Genomic DNA, 20,909 nt, shown 5'->3' with positions numbered 1-20,909 from the left:
TATTGGAGAGATATTTAAACAATTCAGAATTCATATCTCCCCTGCACATATTTTTCTTTCTTATGCACTTGCACCGTTTTTTAATCATAACAAACATTGTAATCTGCAATTGTTGCCTTAAAGTGCTATTTCTAGCTGATTTACCACCTACAATTGTTTTGTTGATATAAATTAAAAGATATAATATTATATAATTATATATAATAATATATAATATATTTCTTAATTATATAATATAATACAATTTACTAATAAAATTATAATAATATAATCATAAACAAACAAACACACATAAAGAATTACAGCTTGCAACAGGAATAATTCACATAAAATATCCTTTAGTTTAGGGGAAATTGTATATGCCCCCTTTGAAGAAGACACACTACTGTTTAAAAGTTTGTTTTTTAAAGAAATCAATACTTTTATGTATCTATATCTACTTATGTTTCTGCTTAATCAGCATTGAGGAGAACATAAGCATATAGATGATGGACTTAAAGCTGACTAAATGCCACAAACTCCCTATTTAGATTTCGCATGGTCTTTAACATGAGAAACGACACAGTGATTTACTGAGTGAACTTGTTTGTTATGGGAAAGTGAAGTGATGTGTAATGATGCGTCGCTTGTGTGCTGGTGTTGATCAGGTCTGATCCGGTCTCGTGTCCGAGGAGCGTCTGCGGCTTCGGCCTCCATCCTCACGTTCCTGGACAGTCACTGTGAGGTCAACACAGACTGGCTTCAGCCCATGATCCAGAGAGTCAAAGAGGTGCGCTTCATACACTCTCTGTCAGTCATGCAAACCTTACACTAACAGTGCCTTCATTTTTCATTTTTAATGTGAAAAACCCATTGTTGTTGGTCAGACTACTCAGCCACCCGAGCACAAACACCCCATAGATCATCACTGTCATTATTTACAAAGATTCTATATAAAAGAAAACTTTCAGGCCCCGTCTACACCTGGTATTAAAGGCAGGGTAGGTAAGTTTGAGAAACTAGCAGAAAAGTGCTGGATTTTGAAAGTATCCAACAGAGAAACTCCCCCCCACGGGGCTCCTTGCAAAGCCACGTCCCCAAAACACATGAACGCGTGATGCCGACCGCTCAGCTGGAGGACACATTTACCAGCGCCGAGCGGAGAGGAGCGCAGTGCATGGAGTGACATCACCTGTGTTTGCCTTGTTTGCCTGCGCTGACTGTATATGCAGGTACAGGTGCTACTGGGGATTTTGACTGCTCTTTCTCTGCCACAATTGTGAGACTTCCTAGTTTCCGGCCGGTACATGTCTCCTCTTTCGAAATGAGCGAGTCAACCGGCTGCGCGCATGTGGGCGGCTCCTGTAGCAGCAGGGGTGGTTGCCATGGTAGCGAGGGAGAGTGACAGGGGTGGTTGCCATGGTAGCGAGGGAGAGTGACAGGGGTGGTAGCCATGGTAGCGAGGGAGAGTGACAGGGGTGGTTGCCATGGTAGCGAGGGAGAGTGACAGGGGTGGTAGCCATGGTAGCGAGGGAGAGTGACAGGGGTGGTTGCCATGGTAGCGAGGGAGAGTGACAGGGGTGGTAGCCATGGTAGTGAGGGAGAGTGACAGGGGTGGTTGCCATGGTAGCGAGGGAGAGTGACAGGGGTGGTAGCCATGGTAGCGAGGGAGAGTGACAGGGGTGGTAGCCATGGTAGCGAGGGAGAGTGACAGGGGTGGTAGCCATGGTAGCGAGGGAGAGTGACAGTCGCCCAGCCAATCATTGCATTCGTTCCGAATGGAAAGAGTAGCTGTGTTTATTGCAGCCCTGAGAGGACTACAGACACTCGATTTTTATACTCTCCTTTTCAGAGTACTTACATTTTAGATATGTATTGGTATATAAAGACAGTTTAAACAAATTTGGGAAAAAGGGTTTTAGAAACAAACTACCTACCCTGCCTTTAAGATGCATTTTGGTTGATCGGATCACAAGTGGATGACAGGTGTAAACGGGTCTAAAAGCTTGTCCACTTTCCACCACTTCCAGAGGTCGTCGAGAGCGCATTCGACCGGATTGCTTTCGCAGTGTAAACGCTCATGTGATCGGCCGAACAGCCACTATAGACCGTCTACTCTCCGTCTACTGACCTCATGCGTGAACATTATGAGAAGAGCTCTAGACAGACGGGGTTTAAAGGGATAGTTCACTTTGAAATGAATTTTTGGTATGTTTTAGCTTACCTCAAGGGCATCCAAGATGTCGGTGTCTTTGTTTCCGCAGTAGTTTCAATTTTGATATTTTTAGGTCAAACCGTTCTTGTCTGTCAGTCATATAATGCAGGTCTATGGTCACCACCTCAAAGAGCATGCACAGAGAAGTCCAAATTAAACATGATTTAATGACTCGTAAATGTAAGTACACATTGATGGCCTAAGACACGAAACGAGCGGTTTGTGTGAGAAAACGAACAGTATTTATATCGTTTTTACCTCTTGTAAACACAGCCACGTCCAAGTGATCTGAGGGCGCCGGCGCTTCGGCCTTTTCCGGAAAGCGCCGGAAGTGATCTCTCGCACGTGTACGTTAATTTTTATACCTAAAAATTAATTTCAAAGTGAACTATCCCTTTAAACTTTGTCGGCTGAAGACTCAAGTTTGGTTTGAAGATGTAAAACGTATCAAACGTATGATGTTCTCTCTCCATTCCTGATATCTAACACACACTCAGTGTTCAGCTGGTCTTGTGTCTGTCAGAGCAGAAACAAAAGCTGATGCTCTGTGTGTTTCTCCGTCGTCTCCGGTCACATTCATATATAAATTGTGTGATCTTATTTCATCCTTTAGATGGAAAGATCTGAAAAAGCCTGTACATTTGCTCGCCCATAGACCCTCCCCTCGAAGAAATCAGGACAGAAGTGTTTGAAAGTGGATAGAGACGGATTAAAACACCAGGTGTGAACGGGAATGTTTCCCTCGTCTACTTGTGATCCGATCGACCAAAACACATCAGGAGTAAACAGGGCCTCTAATACAAAACAGTTTATTTCTTTATTAGGCATATAATAAATGCCTTCCCTTATTTATGTACAGTAACTCTGTGCTGACGGTCCACTGAGGCGAGTTGCAGCTAAACATGTGCAGTTTATTTACAATAATCCAAAATTAGCAAAACAAAGAGACTTTGACTAAAATAAAATAAAAGACATGAAAATATAAAAGTGAGCCAAAACCCAATCCAATTTGACAAACGCAAAACAGGCAAATACAAATAAAATGACAAATTATTACATTAAAAAAAATATATATTAAAACTACTCCAGAGTGATATTTATTTATTTAAAACGTATCTAGTGTGACGGGAAGAGCAAACGACAGACAGAGTAGGAGTGGTGTCAAGCCTCGGAGAGGCATTTATTAAATTAATTAAACATAAAATGTCCAAAAGGGCGAAATAAAGTGTTAAAATAAAAGGGGATCTGGTGTCCTCGTTGTGCCAGGGAATCGTGAAGGAAGGTTAGTGAAGAGGTGGGATGGGTCCAGGTAAGGGGGGCGGTGTCCGACAGTCACACACGTCTTCCCTGTCTCCTTGGCTCGAGGGATGAGTGGGCGGCGGCTTCGGCGTCCTGGTCCATCAGCGGCGTCACGCGTCTTCTGTGCCCGGACTGCGGGTCCGGCGACCTGCATCTCTGGCAGCGCGGGAATCCCTCTGCACTCCCTTCCTGAACCCACGTGGACAACAGTGTGCATGCACAGGGAAGAGTCTCCCGAGGAGAGGCGCGCTCAGCATTTAACAGGCGGCGGTGATGAGGCTTCATTCTCGTCAGGTGTGCCTCATCACACGCAGCCAATTCTCCTCATCAGCTCCCCTCCTCTCCAATAGCTGGGTTTCAGTCACGTGATTATGATGACGCGCGAAATTCAGATGGAGGGCAGGAAGTGAAGAGCGCAATGGACGAGATGGAGGAAAGTCCGTACTGTACTACTTTACACGCTATTACAAGAGAAAGATATAAACAAAAAATCAAACATATGTTGGACGTGATCCTTGCGTTATGAAGAGGAGCGATTTTTCAACTGAATTGAAAGATTTTCCTGACATCGAGGCGGTAGATATCAGCAACTACATTGTCTTACAGACATACTTTGACTTTACAAAGTTCGGAAACGTTACACGTTACACAAACATAGCCACTTAAGTTGTATTAACTCACCTTTGACGAAGTGATCACTGCACACACGGGCATTTTCCCCTCCGGCTCCTCCCGACCGCAGACGTAAGTTTGCAAGCCGTTTTCACGAAGTTTTTCAGTCAATTTCTTTAATTTTCCCCCCTTATGAACAACAACTTTTGGTACACGATAAAAACTCCTCGTGGTTTGATCGATTTAAGTAACCATAAACGATGCAAAACATAGGCATTTTGAGTTTGTTATAGTGCTTTCTAAATACAGCAAATCACTTCCTGCCCTCCATTTGCATTTCGCGCCATGGCAACGCAGTGGCGTGACGTCATATGAAAACAAGCTATTACACCCACTCCAGTCGGGAACCTGGCGAAGGGCGGCGAATTAAGGGACGGGGTGGCGCTGATTACGAGGGAGAGGCAGACGATCCGTCACACTAGTTTTTAGTGGTTTTCAACTAGTGGGTCGCAAGCCATTTTTGAGTCGCAGATCTGTTCTGATAGAGTAAGACAACATTGAACCAATTCTGTAGACTGGCCCATATAGCATTTGACCAGGATTTGTTTCCAGGTATGACTAAAAATGTGCTTCTGGCTTTCATTTATATTTTGATTGTTTGTATATATATATATATATATATATATATGTGTGTGTGTGTGTATATATATATATATATATATATATATATACACTCACCGGCCACTTTATTAGGTACACCTGTCCAACTGCTCGTTAACACTTAATTTCTAAGCAGCCAATCACATGGCGGCAACTCAGTGCATTTAGGCATGTAGACATGGTCAAGACAATCTCCTGCAGTTCAAACCGAGCATCAGTACGGGGAAGAAAGTTGATTTGAGTGACTTTGAACGTGGCATGATTGTTGGTGCCAGAAGGGCTGGTCTGAGTATTTCAGAAACTGCTAATCTACTGGGATTTTCACGCACAACCATCTCTAGGGTTTACAGAGAATGGTCCGAAAAAGAAAAAACATCCAGTGAGCGGCAGTTCTGTGGGCGGAAATGCCTTGTTGATGCCAGAGGTCAGAGGAGAATGGCCAGACTGGTTCGAGCTGATAGAAGGGCAACAGTGACTGAAATAACCACTCGTTACAACCGAGGTATGCAGCAAAGCATTTGTGAAGCCACAACACGCACAACCTTGAGGTGGATGGGCTACAACAGCAGAAGACTCCACCGGGTACCACTCATCTCCACTACAAATAGGAAAAAGAGGCTACAATTTGCAAGAGCTCACCAAAATTGAACAGTTGAAGACTGGAAAAATGTTGCCTGGTCTGATGAGTCTCGATTTCTGTTGAGACATTCAGATGTTAGAGTCAGAATTTGGCGTAAACAGAATGAGAACATGGAACCATCATGCCTTGTTACCACTGTGCAGGCTGGTGGTGGTGGTGTAATGGTGTGGGGGATGTTTTCCTGGCACACTTTAGGCCCCTTAGTGCCAATTGGGCATCGTTTAAATGCCACGGCCTACCTGAGCATTGTTTCTGACCATGTCCATCCCTTTATGGCCACCATGTACCCATCCTCTGATGGCTACTTCCACCATGTCACAAAGCTCTAATCATTTCAAATTGGTTTCTTGAACATGACAATGAGTTCACTGTACTAAAATGGCCTCCACAGTCACCAGATCTCAACCCAATAGAGCATCTTTGGGATGTGGTGGAACGGGAGATTCGCATCATGGATGTGCAGCCGACAAATCTGCGGCAACTGTGTGATGCCATCATGTCAATATGGACCAAACTCCCTGAGGAATGCTTCCAGCACCTTGTTGAATCTATGCCACGAAGAATTGAGGCAGTTCTGAAGGCAAAAGGGGGTCCAACCCGTTACTAGCATGGGGTACCTAATAAAGTGGCCGGTGAGTGTATATACATGTAGGCTATATATATATACAAGAAAGAATGCAATGACAATATATATATATATATATATATATATATATATTGTCCTTACATTCTTTCTTGTGTGACACCCCTGAATGAAAGGCTCATTATTATGCAGGGTCACTGTCTGAGAACCACTTAATTATTCATGATAGGGGTTGGGCCGTTCCGCCCATCCGCATATTGCCTTGGCAAACAAAAAAATGTTTTTCACAATTTAAAACAATCTATTGTTTTATGTGAATGATTAGGAAGGATGATTTTCAGATCATTTTGAAGCAAAAACTCTAGGCGACAACGTACATTAGTCAAAAGTCTTGTGGACTCATATTTAGTATGTTTTTTGTGTCCTTATTTCAAAAACTTTATTTTTTAGTTTTTTCAATAACCACGCATAAACAATATTCTCTCAAAAATACAAACATGTACATACATGTTGCTCACACATTATGGTAGTCCTGTTTGTGCTAAATAGAGTGTAATTTCACCTGTGCCATTAATATGTTTATAAGCAACTGAAAAAAGCACAAATGTCAGAGCATGTCAAAACATCTCAAGGACCCCAAAAACACCTTGGTCCCCAGAGGGTTAAAACAGTAATGAATAGCAATCAAATTAAACCAACCAAATATTCATCTATTGTTAGGAAATAAATATGATCTTTTAAAAAGGAGAAAACATTTCCCGTGTACACTAGCGGTTAAAGGTGTCACGGTTTCCCCTGGTCCTGTCCCGCACTACACTTCCCAGCATTCTCCTGGATCCTCACCTGCACGCACTCTCCCTGATTGTTATCACCTGCACCTTGTCTCCTCATGATCGCCACTCATGCTGCATAAAAGCCTCAGTCACCCTACACTCCTGGTCCAATCTCGTCGATTCTGGTCCCTGGTTCCCGAGTAATTTTCAAGAGACATTTCTGGTATTTTCGGTATTCCTAAGTATCTTCTGAGCATTTGTTTTACATTTTATTTTGGAGTCTGCATACCGTGTATAAATAAAGCCTAAGTTCATTTTACCTGTTCCTGAGCGTTCTGTGACAGAAGATTGGACCACACACAATGCAGGACTCCATCCATGCCGCTCTACAGGATTTCCTCCACGCCCTTCGATTCCCAGCACCTCTTCCTTCACCGCAAGTCTACCCCACTCCGTTCATCCTACGTCTCCGCCCTGCCGAACCGGCGTTTCTGTTTGGATCCACCAAACCCACTCCCCACACCTGCCCAACCAAAGAACCCTTTCGCTTCGGTTCCTCCGAGTCATCTCCCCTCACCAGCCCAGCCGAACCAGCGCATCTCATCTGGCCAGCCAAAGCAGTGCACAACCAAGACCACCCAGACCGCGTGGGTCGACAGCAAGAGCCCACCTCAGACAACATGAGAGACTCCACCGCAACGTTTGAGCCAGCGCCCACAGGGGCTACCGAGCTGAACATCGCGATGGAGCCTGAGCATCGTACGTCTGACCCAGTGTGCGAGCCGGCTGCACCATCCATTGCCGAGGGAGTTCTAGTGGAATTCGAGGGGATGGAAGTGTGCCCCACCCACCCTCCCCCCACTGAGAGTGAGTTTTTGGTTCCAGCATAGGGAAACTTTCAGTGTTTTGGAGAGTTTGACTTATTTGCCCCATTGTCTTCTGAATCTGTCTGTCATGTCCCGGATTCTCTGTTCCCGCCCAGCCTCCCTCTCCCACCACCTCTCCAAAATACTGTTTTATGTTTGGATGATGTTTGTCTGGCCCTTCAAGCTCCTTCCCAGCTCCCAACCATTTTTGCTGCCCAATCTTCGCCTCCCCCCATCAGCCCCTCTGTTCCACCTCTGCCTCCTCTCAGTGGTGTGGTTTCACTGCTGGACTGCTGGGGGTCATCTCACCCTGGGCGTGAGGACCCCGTGGCTTCGCCTCTAGCCTCTGTACACTCCAATTCGACCCGTCGCCCTGACTCCCACGCCTATGCTCCAACCACCCTCGATGTCTGCAGTGACCATCGGACATTCGGCTTCACCGGGCTCCCTCGGTACTTCGGCTCCACCTGGGTCGGACATCGCACCACCTTCGCTGCGGACTTGCGGGTCGTTCAGTGCTCTCCGGCCCTCCACCCCTTCGGCTGCGGTTTGCTCCGCCCTCCCTCAGGCTCCACCTCTGCCCTCGGTCACTCCTGCTCAACCTCAGCCCTCCGGATCCCTGCTTCCACCTCGGGGGGATGTCGCTGTGGCTCTGTCGTGGTCTCCGAGGTCTTCTGTGTCCTGTCACTCCTTCGGCTCTCCGGCGGCACGGTGGGCTCCGCCTTCCACGTTGTCATCGCTTCCTGTCATCGCCATGAGACTTTGCCGGCTGTCTTTCCCCATGGCTCCTCCCTCCAGCTATGCCACCGTGGTGCACAGTTCGGTTTAGGCGCGAGGTTGCGCCTTCCGGGAGGGGGTGTAATGTCACGGTTTCCCCTGGTCCTGTCCCGCACTACACTTCCCAGCATTCTCCTGGATCCTCACCTGCACGCACTCTCCCTGATTGTTATCACCTGCACCTCGTCTCCTCATGATCGCCACTCATGCTGCATAAAAGCCTCAGTCAGCCTACACTCCTGGTCCAATCTCGTCAATTCTGGTCCCTGGTTCCCGAGTAATTTTCAAGAGACATTTCTGGTATTTTCGGTATTCCTAAGTATCTTCTGAGCATTTGTTTTACCTTTTATTTTGGAGTCTGCATACCGTGTATAAATAAAGCCTAAGTTCATGTTACCTGTTCCTGAGCGTTTTGTGACAAAAGGTCTGGAATAATTGCTATTTTTAGTCTCTTGTAAAGCATATATTTGATTAAAAATACTGTAGTAGCAGTAATATTGTGAAATATTATTACAAATGTAAAATAACTGTTTCTGTGTGAATATATAGTAAGCTGGAATTTATCCCTGTGATTAAATCTGAATTTTCAGCATCATTACTCCAGTCTTCAGTGTCACATGATCCTTCAGAAATCACTCTAATATGATGATTTGATGATCAATTATTACCAGTTATTATTAGTTCTCAATTATTAATAATTGTTCTTATTATTATCAATGTTGAAAAGTTTTTTGCTGCTTCATTTTGTGTGTTTGGAAACTGCAATTTTCTTTTAAATTGTAATAATATTTCACAAAATTACAGTTTTTACTGTATTTCTGATCAAATAAATGCAGCCTTGGTGAGCAGAAGAAAACAACATTAAAATAATCTTCTAAACCTTTGCCTGGCAGTGTAGTTTGTTGTTGACATCAAACATGTCAAAGTTTCTCCAGTGAGTCCGGTGCCAGCATGAAGGATCTGTCATCGAGAATTGGCGAAATCTGGAGCTATTTTCCAGACATCATGCAGACAGTGTGTTTTGTGCGTCAGAAGTGTGTGTAGCTTATGAGGAACACTGATCATCTCTGATTTACAGCGGTGCTTTCTGCAGGAATCATATTTTACATTGGTTTGCGTCATCAAGTCATCAGTACTACAGTTGTTTACTTTTACAAAATATAACAGAAACGTCCCAAATCTGAAACAGGCGAACCAGAATGCAAAGTGATTGACGTTTTGGAAAATTGACCATAAATGTCATTTGAATTGTGATGCTCTCAGCACAAAACACACTGCGTCAGAGTATGAAGCATGTCATGCAACCTGCTAATTTGACTAGCTTCAACACATGATTTTGCACAATTACTGTAGTATAATCAGATATTTTACTTCGTGACCCATCAGAAGGAACTTGTGACCCATTTAGTAAACTGGACAGCATTAAAGGGCATTCAACTACTCGGCATTGTGTTTTAGGTAGTTGTGTGTCGTGTCAGGACGTTTTAATACACTCTCGGTCTCCGTGACCTCTGCGTGTTGAGTGTTGAGAGTCAGTAGTGAGTCATCAATGGCCTGAATCCAGTCTGGTTCTTCAGAGGGATATTTTCCCAGAATCCGAGCGAGAGGAAAGCAGTTTGTCTTCTCACAGCTGCATCATGGAGACTCTCTCGACCTAAATCATCAAGAGTGATTATCATCTTCATCATCATCATGACATTGATACAGAAGGACTTTTCAGATAAAAATGTGGTCAAATCAAATGTAAAATCAAACATGTATTTTTTATATATAGTTTATTTGACTAGAATCTGTTGTTCCAGTCCATGAATGTTTCTATTTCTTTTCCATTTTTTACTCAGGGGTAATTTTTTTTAATACTAAGTTCATATATTTGTGATCGCTCTGTGTTTGTGGTTTTCTCAGACAAACACTATGAGCCGACGCACGTCTGAATAATCAGAGGACTAACGACACACACTGAGAGAAACACACACCGTGTGTTCTCTTCAAACGACGCTGTGTCTGAAGCCGTGAGCCACTCAGTCCAACCTTACACAATATGGAGATAGACAAATGACAAAACTATTTGAATTGTGTACATTTGAATTTTAGAATGGTTTTGTGGCATATTTTTATGGATCTGCATTCATAAACAGGAGATTTGGTTAAAATAGTTAGAAGATATATTTAGATTATGACATTAAAGAAATTGTAGCTAAAGAAGAAAATCAGGATTCTAAATAAATATTTTCATTTTAGAATCTGAATGATGGAAAAATACAAATGTTTAAAAATACAAATCTGTTAAATATGCCTTAAAAAACAATTTGTTAAATGTCACATTTTATACAATTCAGATTTACAAAATTCCAATATTTTTGCATTTTTTTCTGGATCCATAAAAATAACAGTTTGTAAAGAGATTTACGATAGTGAATGGCCATTTAAAATTGAAAGTAAAGAGTAAAACATCATTTAAACATACTCACCTTGTTTGGACACTACTCAAGATATACACAGTTTTTCACAGTTTTTCACAGGATAACACAGTTTTAACAAACAAACTTGTAAACTTAATGTGACGCATATTTGACACATGAATGAAAATCAAGATGCAGATATTTAAAAATGAATTTGGCCATACATTTTTTTTGTGATAATTTCATTTATGAATGACTGTCAAATATGCATCAAATTAAGTTTATTAGCTTGTTTAGGTTAAACTGTGTAATTCATATGGATGGAAAAATTGACAAGCCATGGACGACTAAGTGGAGTGTCCTAATGTTGTTTATGATTGTCAAATGCTGTATCAATCTATGAATCTATGTGGGATATGTTGCAGATGGATTTCTGGGTCACACACACACACACAAACACACACACTGCAGCTCTGAGCACAGAGTTCAGTGTCTTTGCGTAGAGCGCCAGCTCTAATTGAAAACATTTGATTTTCTTATGCAGTTGTAATATGAACTTCCCCGCACAAGATTTTTTAATGTGACACACACTTACAGTACATGCTCATAAATAGTGTTATGCATGCACAAGTGTACTCACACAGCAGCAAACCATATTTCAAATTAGTAGCAAGCCTTGCAAATCACACACAATAATGCAACAACTGGCCTTGTAAGTGTAGAAACATTTTTAATTTTAATCTTAATTTTAAAAAATTGAATGTGCATTTATAACATTCTATTTATGTAATGTATGTGTTATTTATGTATCTGTTATATTACCTTGGCATTAAATCAAAGGGGGTTTCTAGTTCAGCTGCTGAGGGAGGGAGTGACTATAAATATGACATCTCTCTCTCTTCTGACTGCCACGATCCATCTCTCTATCATGTTTTCCTCTTTTGGAAAGTTGTGAAAAACAAACACAATAGAAAGTTGCTGTTACAGAAAATTGAGAAATAATATTTGTTATGGTCTGCTCTACACGTAGTTTACTCTGAAAAGTGTGCAGTGTTTTCACTGCAGCTGAAACCAGACTTAAAGTGGTCAGCTGGTGTCCTGGTCTGGCCATACTGGTTAGGCTGCTCTGTTTTGATGGTTTTAGTGGGGTTTTAATCAGGCTGGGAGACGAGAAGCAACAGAACTTTTCTTCCATATTGTGACGTATATATCCAAGTGCAAAGAATTATTAGAAAAGAATAAATGTGGGGCGGAGACTTCGTTCTATGCATTGGGTGTTGATTGGATGTTGAGATGTGGGCGTGACATGCAAAAGGGGCGGGGTTTAGGTGCACTAAATGATTGGCACGCGTCGCCATTTTGATTAAAAATTACAAGTCGATCATAAAATATATATTTATTCGATCTGTGGCTGTATAGCGCACGACAAAAGAGATAGAAAGCAAAAACTAAAGTAAACAAGAAACAGGAGAATACATAAACAACCAGTTTTAACATAGACAACACTGAACAGAAAGAGCTCAAGGCTTTAATACACAGGGACCTTAATCAAGGAGAACAGAAACAGTGTCACATATGCTGGACAGTTGATCCAGAGAGATTGGGCTTGAAGAGCAGTTAAGTAGAATTTAATAGAAACCAAGAAACAAACAGATATAATCCAGTTAGTAACGTTAACAAAGACCAGAAGCTTAACTGAGGAAATAAATACACTCTGGCAATGGGGACAGGTGAGACTCTAATCACACTCTGAAAAACACTGGGTTAAAACAACCCAAGGGCGGGGTAAATATGGGACAGAACACATGTTGGGGTAATTTTACCCAGCAAATTGGGTTATTTATTTAATCCAGCATAATGGGTTGATTATTAGGAAAAAAAGCTATAGCTTTATATTAAAAATGAATGTCTGCAAATTAACGGCGCTGGATCTCGTGCGGGAGCTTGTATCATGTTCAGCGGGGAACTTCAAACTTCAGACCGCCGCCCTGCGTTTCACTCGTAGCCAAAAAATCATACAATTTTCTGCAAGGCATCAGGCGTTTCCATCACGCGCAAAGACCGACGCGACACTTATTAAGGTGACTCAAATTGCGCCCCTGTATGTTACTTTGCATAAAATGAAACGATATACAGAACAATAACAAATTTATAGATACGGAAAATGTACACAAACCTTTATTTTACCAAAGACACGCAACAAGTTGACGGAGCTGCACTGCTCTCTCCTGAAGAGGTCACAACAAGCCCGCAATAAACAACACAATCCCTGGGTTGTTGTATCTGACCCAGGATCTGAGTAACACAAAAACTACCCAAACACTGGGTTGTTACGTCTGACCCAGGATCTGGGTTACACATAAAATCTACTCAAACACTGGGTTGTTACATCTGACCTTGGATCTTGGTTACACATAAAATCTACTCAAACACTGGGTTGTTACGTCTGACCCAGGATCTGCGTTACACATAAAATCTACTCAAACACTGGGTTGTTACGTCTGACCCAGGATCTGGGTTACACATAAAATCTACTCAAACACTGGGTTGTTACGTCTGACCCAGGATCTGCGTTACACATAAAATCTACTCAAACACTGGGTTGTTACGTCTGACCCAGGATCTGGGTTAGTACATAAAATCTACTCAAACAGGGTTGTTACATCTGACCCAGGATCTGGGTTACACATAAAATCTACTCAAACACTGGGTTGTTACGTCTGACCCAGGATCTGGGTTACACATAAAATCTACTCAAACACGGGGTTGTTACGTCTGACCCAGGATCTGGGTTACACATAAACTACCCAAACACTGGGTTGTTACGTCTGACCCAGGATCTGGGTTACACATAAAATCTACTCAAACACGGGGTTGTTACGTCTGACCCAGGATCTGGGTTACACATAAAATCTACTCAAACACTGGGTTGTTACGTCTGACCCAGGATCTGGGTTAGTACATAAAATCTACTCAAACAGGGTTGTTACATCTGACCCAGGATCTGGGTTACACATAAAATCTACTCAAACACTGGGTTGTTACGTCTGACCCAGGATCTGGGTTACACATAAAATCTACTCAAACACGGGGTTGTTACGTCTGACCCAGGATCTGGGTTACACATAAACTACCCAAACACTGGGTTGTTACGTCTGACCCAGGATCTGGGTTACACATAAAATCTACTCAAACACGGGGTTGTTACGTCTGACCCAGGATCTGGGTTACACATAAAATCTACTCAAACACTGGGTTGTTACGTCTGACCCAGGATCTGGGTTACACATAAAATCTACTCAAACAGAGTTGTTACGTCTGACCCAGGATCTGGGTTACACATAAAATCTACTTAAACACTAGGTTGTTACGTCTGACCCAGGATCTGAGTAACACAAAAACTACCCAAACACTGGGTTGTTACGTCTGACCCAGGATCTGGGTTACACATAAAATCTACTCAAACACTGGGTTGTTACGTCTGACCCAGGATCTGGGTTACACATAAAATCTACTCAAACACGGGGTTGTTACGTCTGACCCAGGATCTGGGTTACATATAAAATCTACTCAAACACTGGGTTGTTACGTCTGACCCAGGATCTGGGTTACATGTTACGTCTGACCCAGGATCTGGGTTACATATAAAATCTACTCAAACACTGGGTTGTTACGTCTGACCCAGGATCTGGGTTACATATAAAATCTACTCAAACACGGGGTTGTTACGTCTGACCCAGGATCTGGGTTGCACAAAAAATCTACTCAAACACTGGGTTGTTATGTCTGACCCAGGGGCTGGGGCTGTTATGTCTGACCCAGGGGACAAAAACTACCCAAACACTGAAAAAATAACCCCAAAAAATTACCCAAAAGGCTCAACACATGATTTGGGTAGAAAAAAATAACCCAAATTAACCAATAAAACAATGAATGACTATGGCAAACTAGGGAACAGGAACTAAACACAGGCAAAGTAAGGCAAAATAATATGAAAATAAAAGTTCATGGACACATGGCATTTGTGACAAACAGGTGTGTGGAAACTAATTAACAGCCAGAGAAACTATCTAGGAACTCAGGCAAACAGGAACAGAGCAAACCAAAACAGAACATAACAGAATATACACGTTACTAATATGCCTACATGAATGAATCGTTCATAATAAGATAGCATAGCATGCATTTAGAACATAGACGGATTTTCGTTTCATGCACTGATTCTCACCTGAATTCTTCAAAATGATCACCTGATTCAACTAAAAACTTGAGCACAGTTGCATAATCTCATATCCTAACTTAAAAAAAAAATAGGATAATCTTAAAGCTGCAGTCCGTAGCTTTTCCTCTTTGTCGCCATCTCTCTGTTCGAAATCTGTAACTGCAGTGATTCGCGGAATTATCATCTTTACGTGGGTTGTAAATCGGCATGAAACAGCGCGGATGAACACAGTGCTTTGAGGCGAGTGCTGCTGTCAGTCACCGCGCTGTGTGGATACTGTCATACAGAATCACAGATTCACTTTTTGAAAGTTTGACCAACATAAGAATTTTCATAAGAAAATGTCTTCTGAACAAGTAAGTAACATCCATTTTTGTTCTGACCAACTAAGGGGGAAAAAGCATTCGACATGATAAGCTTCGTTAGATTTAATCAACGCGATTTACAGCAACCGTGCAAATTATAGCCTACTTTGTTCTCAAATTGTTCATGTTAACAACATCACATCAGCATTGCGTGACTAATGGTAAATTTAATGTGTTTTATGGTTACCTGTGTAGTTCAGAATTCATATTCTCCATAATAGCAAAACGAGAAAGGCACAACAAAGGAAACTCCATAACTGTGTGAATTAAGAAAACGTACTGTTACACGATTGAACTATTGAAATGTCTTAACTTACTTGTTCAGCAGAAAAAAGCCGTCTCTTCTTCCGTTTTGAACCCCTTCAAAACACGGAGTTCACGCACTTTTCAAAAGCCCCGCCGATGTTTAAATCCTTGTGTTCGCATGAGACGGTTTCTTTCTCTTTCTCTAGCCACCTTAAATCCGAAGTACAAAGTCTTTTGGGTTTTATAACTGCTGAATCTCCAGTTGACCCTGATGATTGTTGTTTGCATCTTTATGGATGCCATAAGTTTAATCATGTAAAGTGCTGCGAGAAATAGCCGGCTAGCCGAAACTCCTTCTTTATGTGTACGGGTGTGACGTAATGACGCAAAGACATGCTCGAATTTCCCGCGGAAACCCACCAGTACCACTGGAATTAAAATCATTATTACAAGCTAACCGTTTTGAATCTAGCTATGGCAAGCAGATAGTTTTGACCACTGGCAGAATATGTTTTTTTAAATATAAATATTTTGGATTATTTTTAACTTAAAAAAGTTACGGACTGCAGCTTTAAAAAAGTTGATATTGGTTCAATTATTTTGATTTAAAGTAATGGAAAAAAACATAATTTGCCATGACTTATTGATCATATCAGTTTTTACAGTGTGCTGACTTTGCACACACATGTCTGTGTCCTCTATGTTGTATTTAGCTGGCCAGAAATGCAATAATGACTAAATAAATTCATTAATATAAATGCTTGGAGATATTCAGACACATAATGAAATAAGTCATTTGTAATAATCATTTGTGTTTTGCGTTCTCCTGTAGGATCACACTCGTGTGGTCAGTCCCATCATCGATGTCATCAGCCTGGATAACTTTGCGTATCTGGCGGCGTCTGCAGACCTGAGAGGAGGTGAGAGAGTTTTACCACAGTGTTCGTCTCTTTCAGAAGCAATGAGAGGAAGAGGAGAACTTCTTACATGTTTCTCCTGAGAGTAATCTCACACGTGTCTCCTCTATAGTAGCCTATTAGAAATCTCAGACAATATACCAAAGTCTCAGTATAAACCAGTGTTATTTTAGTATTTATCTATATACTTATAGCATTAATGAATATTTAGCATTTTATGTTTTAATTTTAGTTTTTCAACTAATATTTGTATTTTATTTTATGTCATTTCAGCTTGATTTGATTTTAAAACTGTCATTTTTAATAGTTTTTTTATTTATTTTAGTTTACAATAACAACACCCAAACATTTCACCAAATTCTTCTAAAATCAAATGATCCGAGCTTCTATCCACATCAATGTTATAGTCATTTGTCAGAATTTGACTTTATCCGATTGACTTTAAGAATTTATGTCAGTTTTTTTTTTTTTTTTTTTTTTTAGGAATATTAGTAGACAAACATTTGAGAAAGAGCAATTAACATGATCTTTATTTGAGAAAATATGATTCCCATATGCACAATAGCAGAGTGCTCTGTTGGTTTCAGTATTTACTTTCTTTTTATTCATGTTTTTAACAATTTCTTTATTTGTGAAAAATACTATATTAGAATTACAGTATTAAATACTATGATTGCTGTTTATTTAACCCTTTAAGTGTCACCCCCCTTTTTTTGAATATACATGAAAATGCACATTTCGAACTTAAATGGTTGTAATTCAGGAATGCTTTGGAATATAGACGTAAGATTAGTCTCGTTTTAAAGAAGACATTTGGCAGTTTTTGTAGAAGTGAAATAAATTAAGAAAGTGAAACAGAAAAAAAAAGTTATAGAAGTTTGAGTTTATGGAAATGTACAATGTAAAAAAAAAAAATTATTCATATTTTATATAAAATATATATTTTCAAAACCTGGTGGACTCTAAAACTCCAAAAATATCAAAGGCACACATCTGAACAAGTTGTGTTTCAAATTTTAGGTTGATATCTCAAAAAATGAGCTTTCAGTGAGATTTTGTTTGTGCGCAGTACCGAACGCGTCCACTAGGACAACCAGACTCCATTACTGCACATATAAGGGCGCCTCTATTTCCATATGTGTTTTGAGTGATCTGAACCATTATTTCCACAATTTTCATACAATTTATGAAGTAGACATCCTATTCAGAATGGGAAGTTTGGCAGATTTTGATATGAATTCAACCTCTTAAGAAACACAAACAAAGAACACGCATGTGCGTTATAGCTCGCTGCCACCTCACAAATGGTGAATTTATTATTTTTTTCTTTATATTTAAAACATTTTCAGACCTTTTTTTCTAAAATAATTGAATGGATGCTATCTTTTGAACTATTGGCATGAACTGAGGTTTCTACCACTTTTTCATGATTTTTCATGTTCATTCCTATTTCAAAATAAAGGTCTGAACACGCCTTAGGAGTATGAAAATATTCTTGTTGCAAATTGATAGATTACGGCTCCTCTGTAATTTATTTTGAAAATCAGTCACCAAATATGGAAACTATAGATTCTAAGCTTTCAAATGATATATAGTTTTCAAAAGATATTATTGTTTTAAAAATATAATGGCAAATGTCCCATCTGTGGGACGGTGACAGTGTTAATATATCCGTAACACTGCAAAAGGGTTGTGTACACATTAACATTACTTAATAGTAAACATGCATTAAAAATCTTTGGTTATGTAAATGTACATATACCAATTATTTTTAATGGTAAAATAAAGTGATGTAACATCATTAAGAAAGAACTAAGGTGATGGACAAAAGTATATTTATAGACAAAATCTATAAATGAACATTAACCAAGATACGTTAAAAAGAAATGTATTAATTCATGATGCCTATATAATGTAGCACATGTTAACTCTGCAAATGGCAATGTTTACAACCTTGCTATAAAGCGTTTGGAATCACTAAATCATAATACCAGTTATACGCCCCAAAAGCATAAGATTTAGTCTCACCACTTTAGAAGTAGAGGTGCCACCCTGTATTGGCCACCAGAAATACTTATTGGTCCTCCACTAGTCTGATTGCTGACAGATTAGAAATAACTGCATGTGTTTATTAGAGATCCAGGAATAACTGGCTCACTTTCCCCCTCTGACATCAGGTTTCGACTGGAGTTTACACTTCAAATGGGAGCAGATTCCTATCGAACAGAAAATGGCAAGAAACGACCCAACACAACCAATCAGGTCTGCAAAAAAAACCTGTAGTTTGCCATGTTGTCTTATTTGTTATTTTTTCTTAGTTTGTGGCTCTCATATAATGTTGGACTGTTGAAGGTTAAATGGATCCAATCCATAAAATTTCAAAATAATCCACAATAAAAAGGATTTGATGATGCAGCCGTATAACCGTATTCAAACCGGATCAAAACAGTAATCTAGTATTTTAATGACAAAAGTTCAAATAAGTGAGCAAGTGACAAAATAAAAAACAACTGATGTTATTTATCGGTTGTTAAAATAGGTTTCGGTGTCAGCCCAAAAGAATCCTATAGATGCATCCCACATTTGAACTGTAAAGTTGTTTAAATTGTGCTTTTTACAGTCATCCTGTTGTTTAGTATGTTACCGTAGAGTAGACAGACATTGTTGTGCCCAGCTTAAAAAAAGCCTTACATTTGTTTTTTAAAACCCTGCAAATACCCTGAATACTTTTGGGACCACTTTTAGTCAATGCCATTGCCTGTTAATAATCTGACTTCCAGGTCCCCCCTTTTTGAATTGCATTCTCTCTCTCTCTCTCTCTCTCTCTCTCTCTCTCTCTCTCTCTCTCTCTCTCTCTCTCTCTCTCTCTCTCTCTCTCTCTCTCTCTCTCTCTCTCTCTCTCTCTCTCTCTCTCTCTCTCTCTCTCTCTCTCTCTCTCTCTCTCTCTCTCTCATATACATACAGTACAGTATACTACGTAAAAAAATCTAGGATATTTTTGTTTTAACCGAGAAATAAACAACGTTTTAAAACTTTGCGTTTTAAAGTTTTGACATAAGACAGATAAGACACATGTAAAATTCTTGGTCAATAATAAAATGGAAGCAAATTAGTAACAGAAGATCTACAAACTCAAGCCCCCAAGAGCTTTTATAAAACTAGAAGCATTTTTACTGTAGTGGTCTCAGACCTTTCAACCCCACTTAGTGTGTAAATAGTATATAACAACCAAGGGCGTAGGTTTGATTTTGACATTGGTGGGGACATAAAAGGAGCAAAAAACAAAACAAAAATCTTTATTCAGGGATTGACATTAAGGTTTTTAGACTTATAATGAATATAATATATAGAGCACAGCACTTGTGTGAATTACACAGTGTTTTGGGGGGTCTTAATAACTCTGCGCATCACCTTATTTTAATATACAAAATTAACTGAACCAATGATGCCTGTGAAAGAAAACTCGACTGGGATTCTGCTGTTATTGAAGAAACACACACAACTTCCATGCGCATCTGATTGACAGATCAACTTTTCATTCGCTCTTATTTCACTGTTATTTTTAGTTTTGAGGATATTTGAGCTAACATTTTGCTTCATAGGTTTAGTTTAACAAAATTAAGTTAAAGTTAAAGAGGGTAAACTTTATCATTCAACTGAACTGTGCACGTAGGCTATGATTCAAACATGTGCCTTACTCTGTCCACTTAATGAACGTTCCTTGAATTAACACAGTTTTCTTAGTAATGGTAATGATGGTATGAGCCATTTCAGTTGAATTAAAATAAAACAACGGTGGTTATATATACAGTGTTTCCCCTAGGATTTTTTTCAAGGGGGGGGGGGGGGGGGGGGGGTGGGGGGCTGCTAGTGTTGTGGAGCGGGCGTGTTACGGATACGTGGTGTAATTTTTTTTTTGGAATCAAAAAGCATGTCTAATTAATTGAAATCATGTATTATGAATCATTAAACTTATAATTTAAAAAAAAATTATATGAAAAAAAATTTCACACTAATTCTGTGTTGTGCTTTTTTTTGGTAATAAAATGAAGACATAAATCACAAATTTGATCATTTATCATCAATTTCAATCATATGAAATTAAATAAACTTTTTGTCAAATAACTTGCTGCACAATGAGCTTTACTGTTAAAATTAAAACATGGATTATTCCTTAATTTCAGTTTTGATGATAATTTATTTGGATTAGTGTTAGTGTATTATTACATTGGGACATATCTAAATTCTAAACTACAACAGTAATATATTTCTGTCAGTTTAAACGAACTTTTATTTTGACGGGTTGCCGTGAAGACCTTTTGAGTTTCTGTGTGTTTATGTCATGATAGTTTT

The 20,909-nt window shown here is 40.0% G+C and overlaps 1 protein-coding gene across 1 annotated transcript in view; it reads left to right on the top strand.

Moving 5' to 3' along the window:
* galnt16 (UDP-N-acetyl-alpha-D-galactosamine:polypeptide N-acetylgalactosaminyltransferase 16) overlaps positions 1-20,909 on the top strand; it is a 55,783-nt gene that overhangs the window by 22,920 nt on the left and 11,954 nt on the right. The window contains exons 6-8 of the mRNA XM_056255868.1: positions 648-769; positions 16,472-16,559; positions 18,734-18,818. Of these exons, the coding sequence (XP_056111843.1) occupies positions 648-769; positions 16,472-16,559; positions 18,734-18,818 (295 nt within the window). The remainder of the gene's footprint in view (positions 1-647; positions 770-16,471; positions 16,560-18,733; positions 18,819-20,909) is intronic.

The sequence above is a fragment of the Rhinichthys klamathensis genome, unplaced genomic scaffold (genome assembly GCF_029890125.1).
Source record: "Rhinichthys klamathensis goyatoka isolate OS25496 unplaced genomic scaffold, OSU_Roscu_1.1 h1tg000123l_1, whole genome shotgun sequence".
In the NCBI taxonomy this organism is placed as follows: Eukaryota; Metazoa; Chordata; class Actinopteri; order Cypriniformes; family Leuciscidae; genus Rhinichthys; species Rhinichthys klamathensis.
Note: the sequence above shows the minus strand (reverse complement) of the source record. Positions and strands in the feature narration are given on the sequence as shown.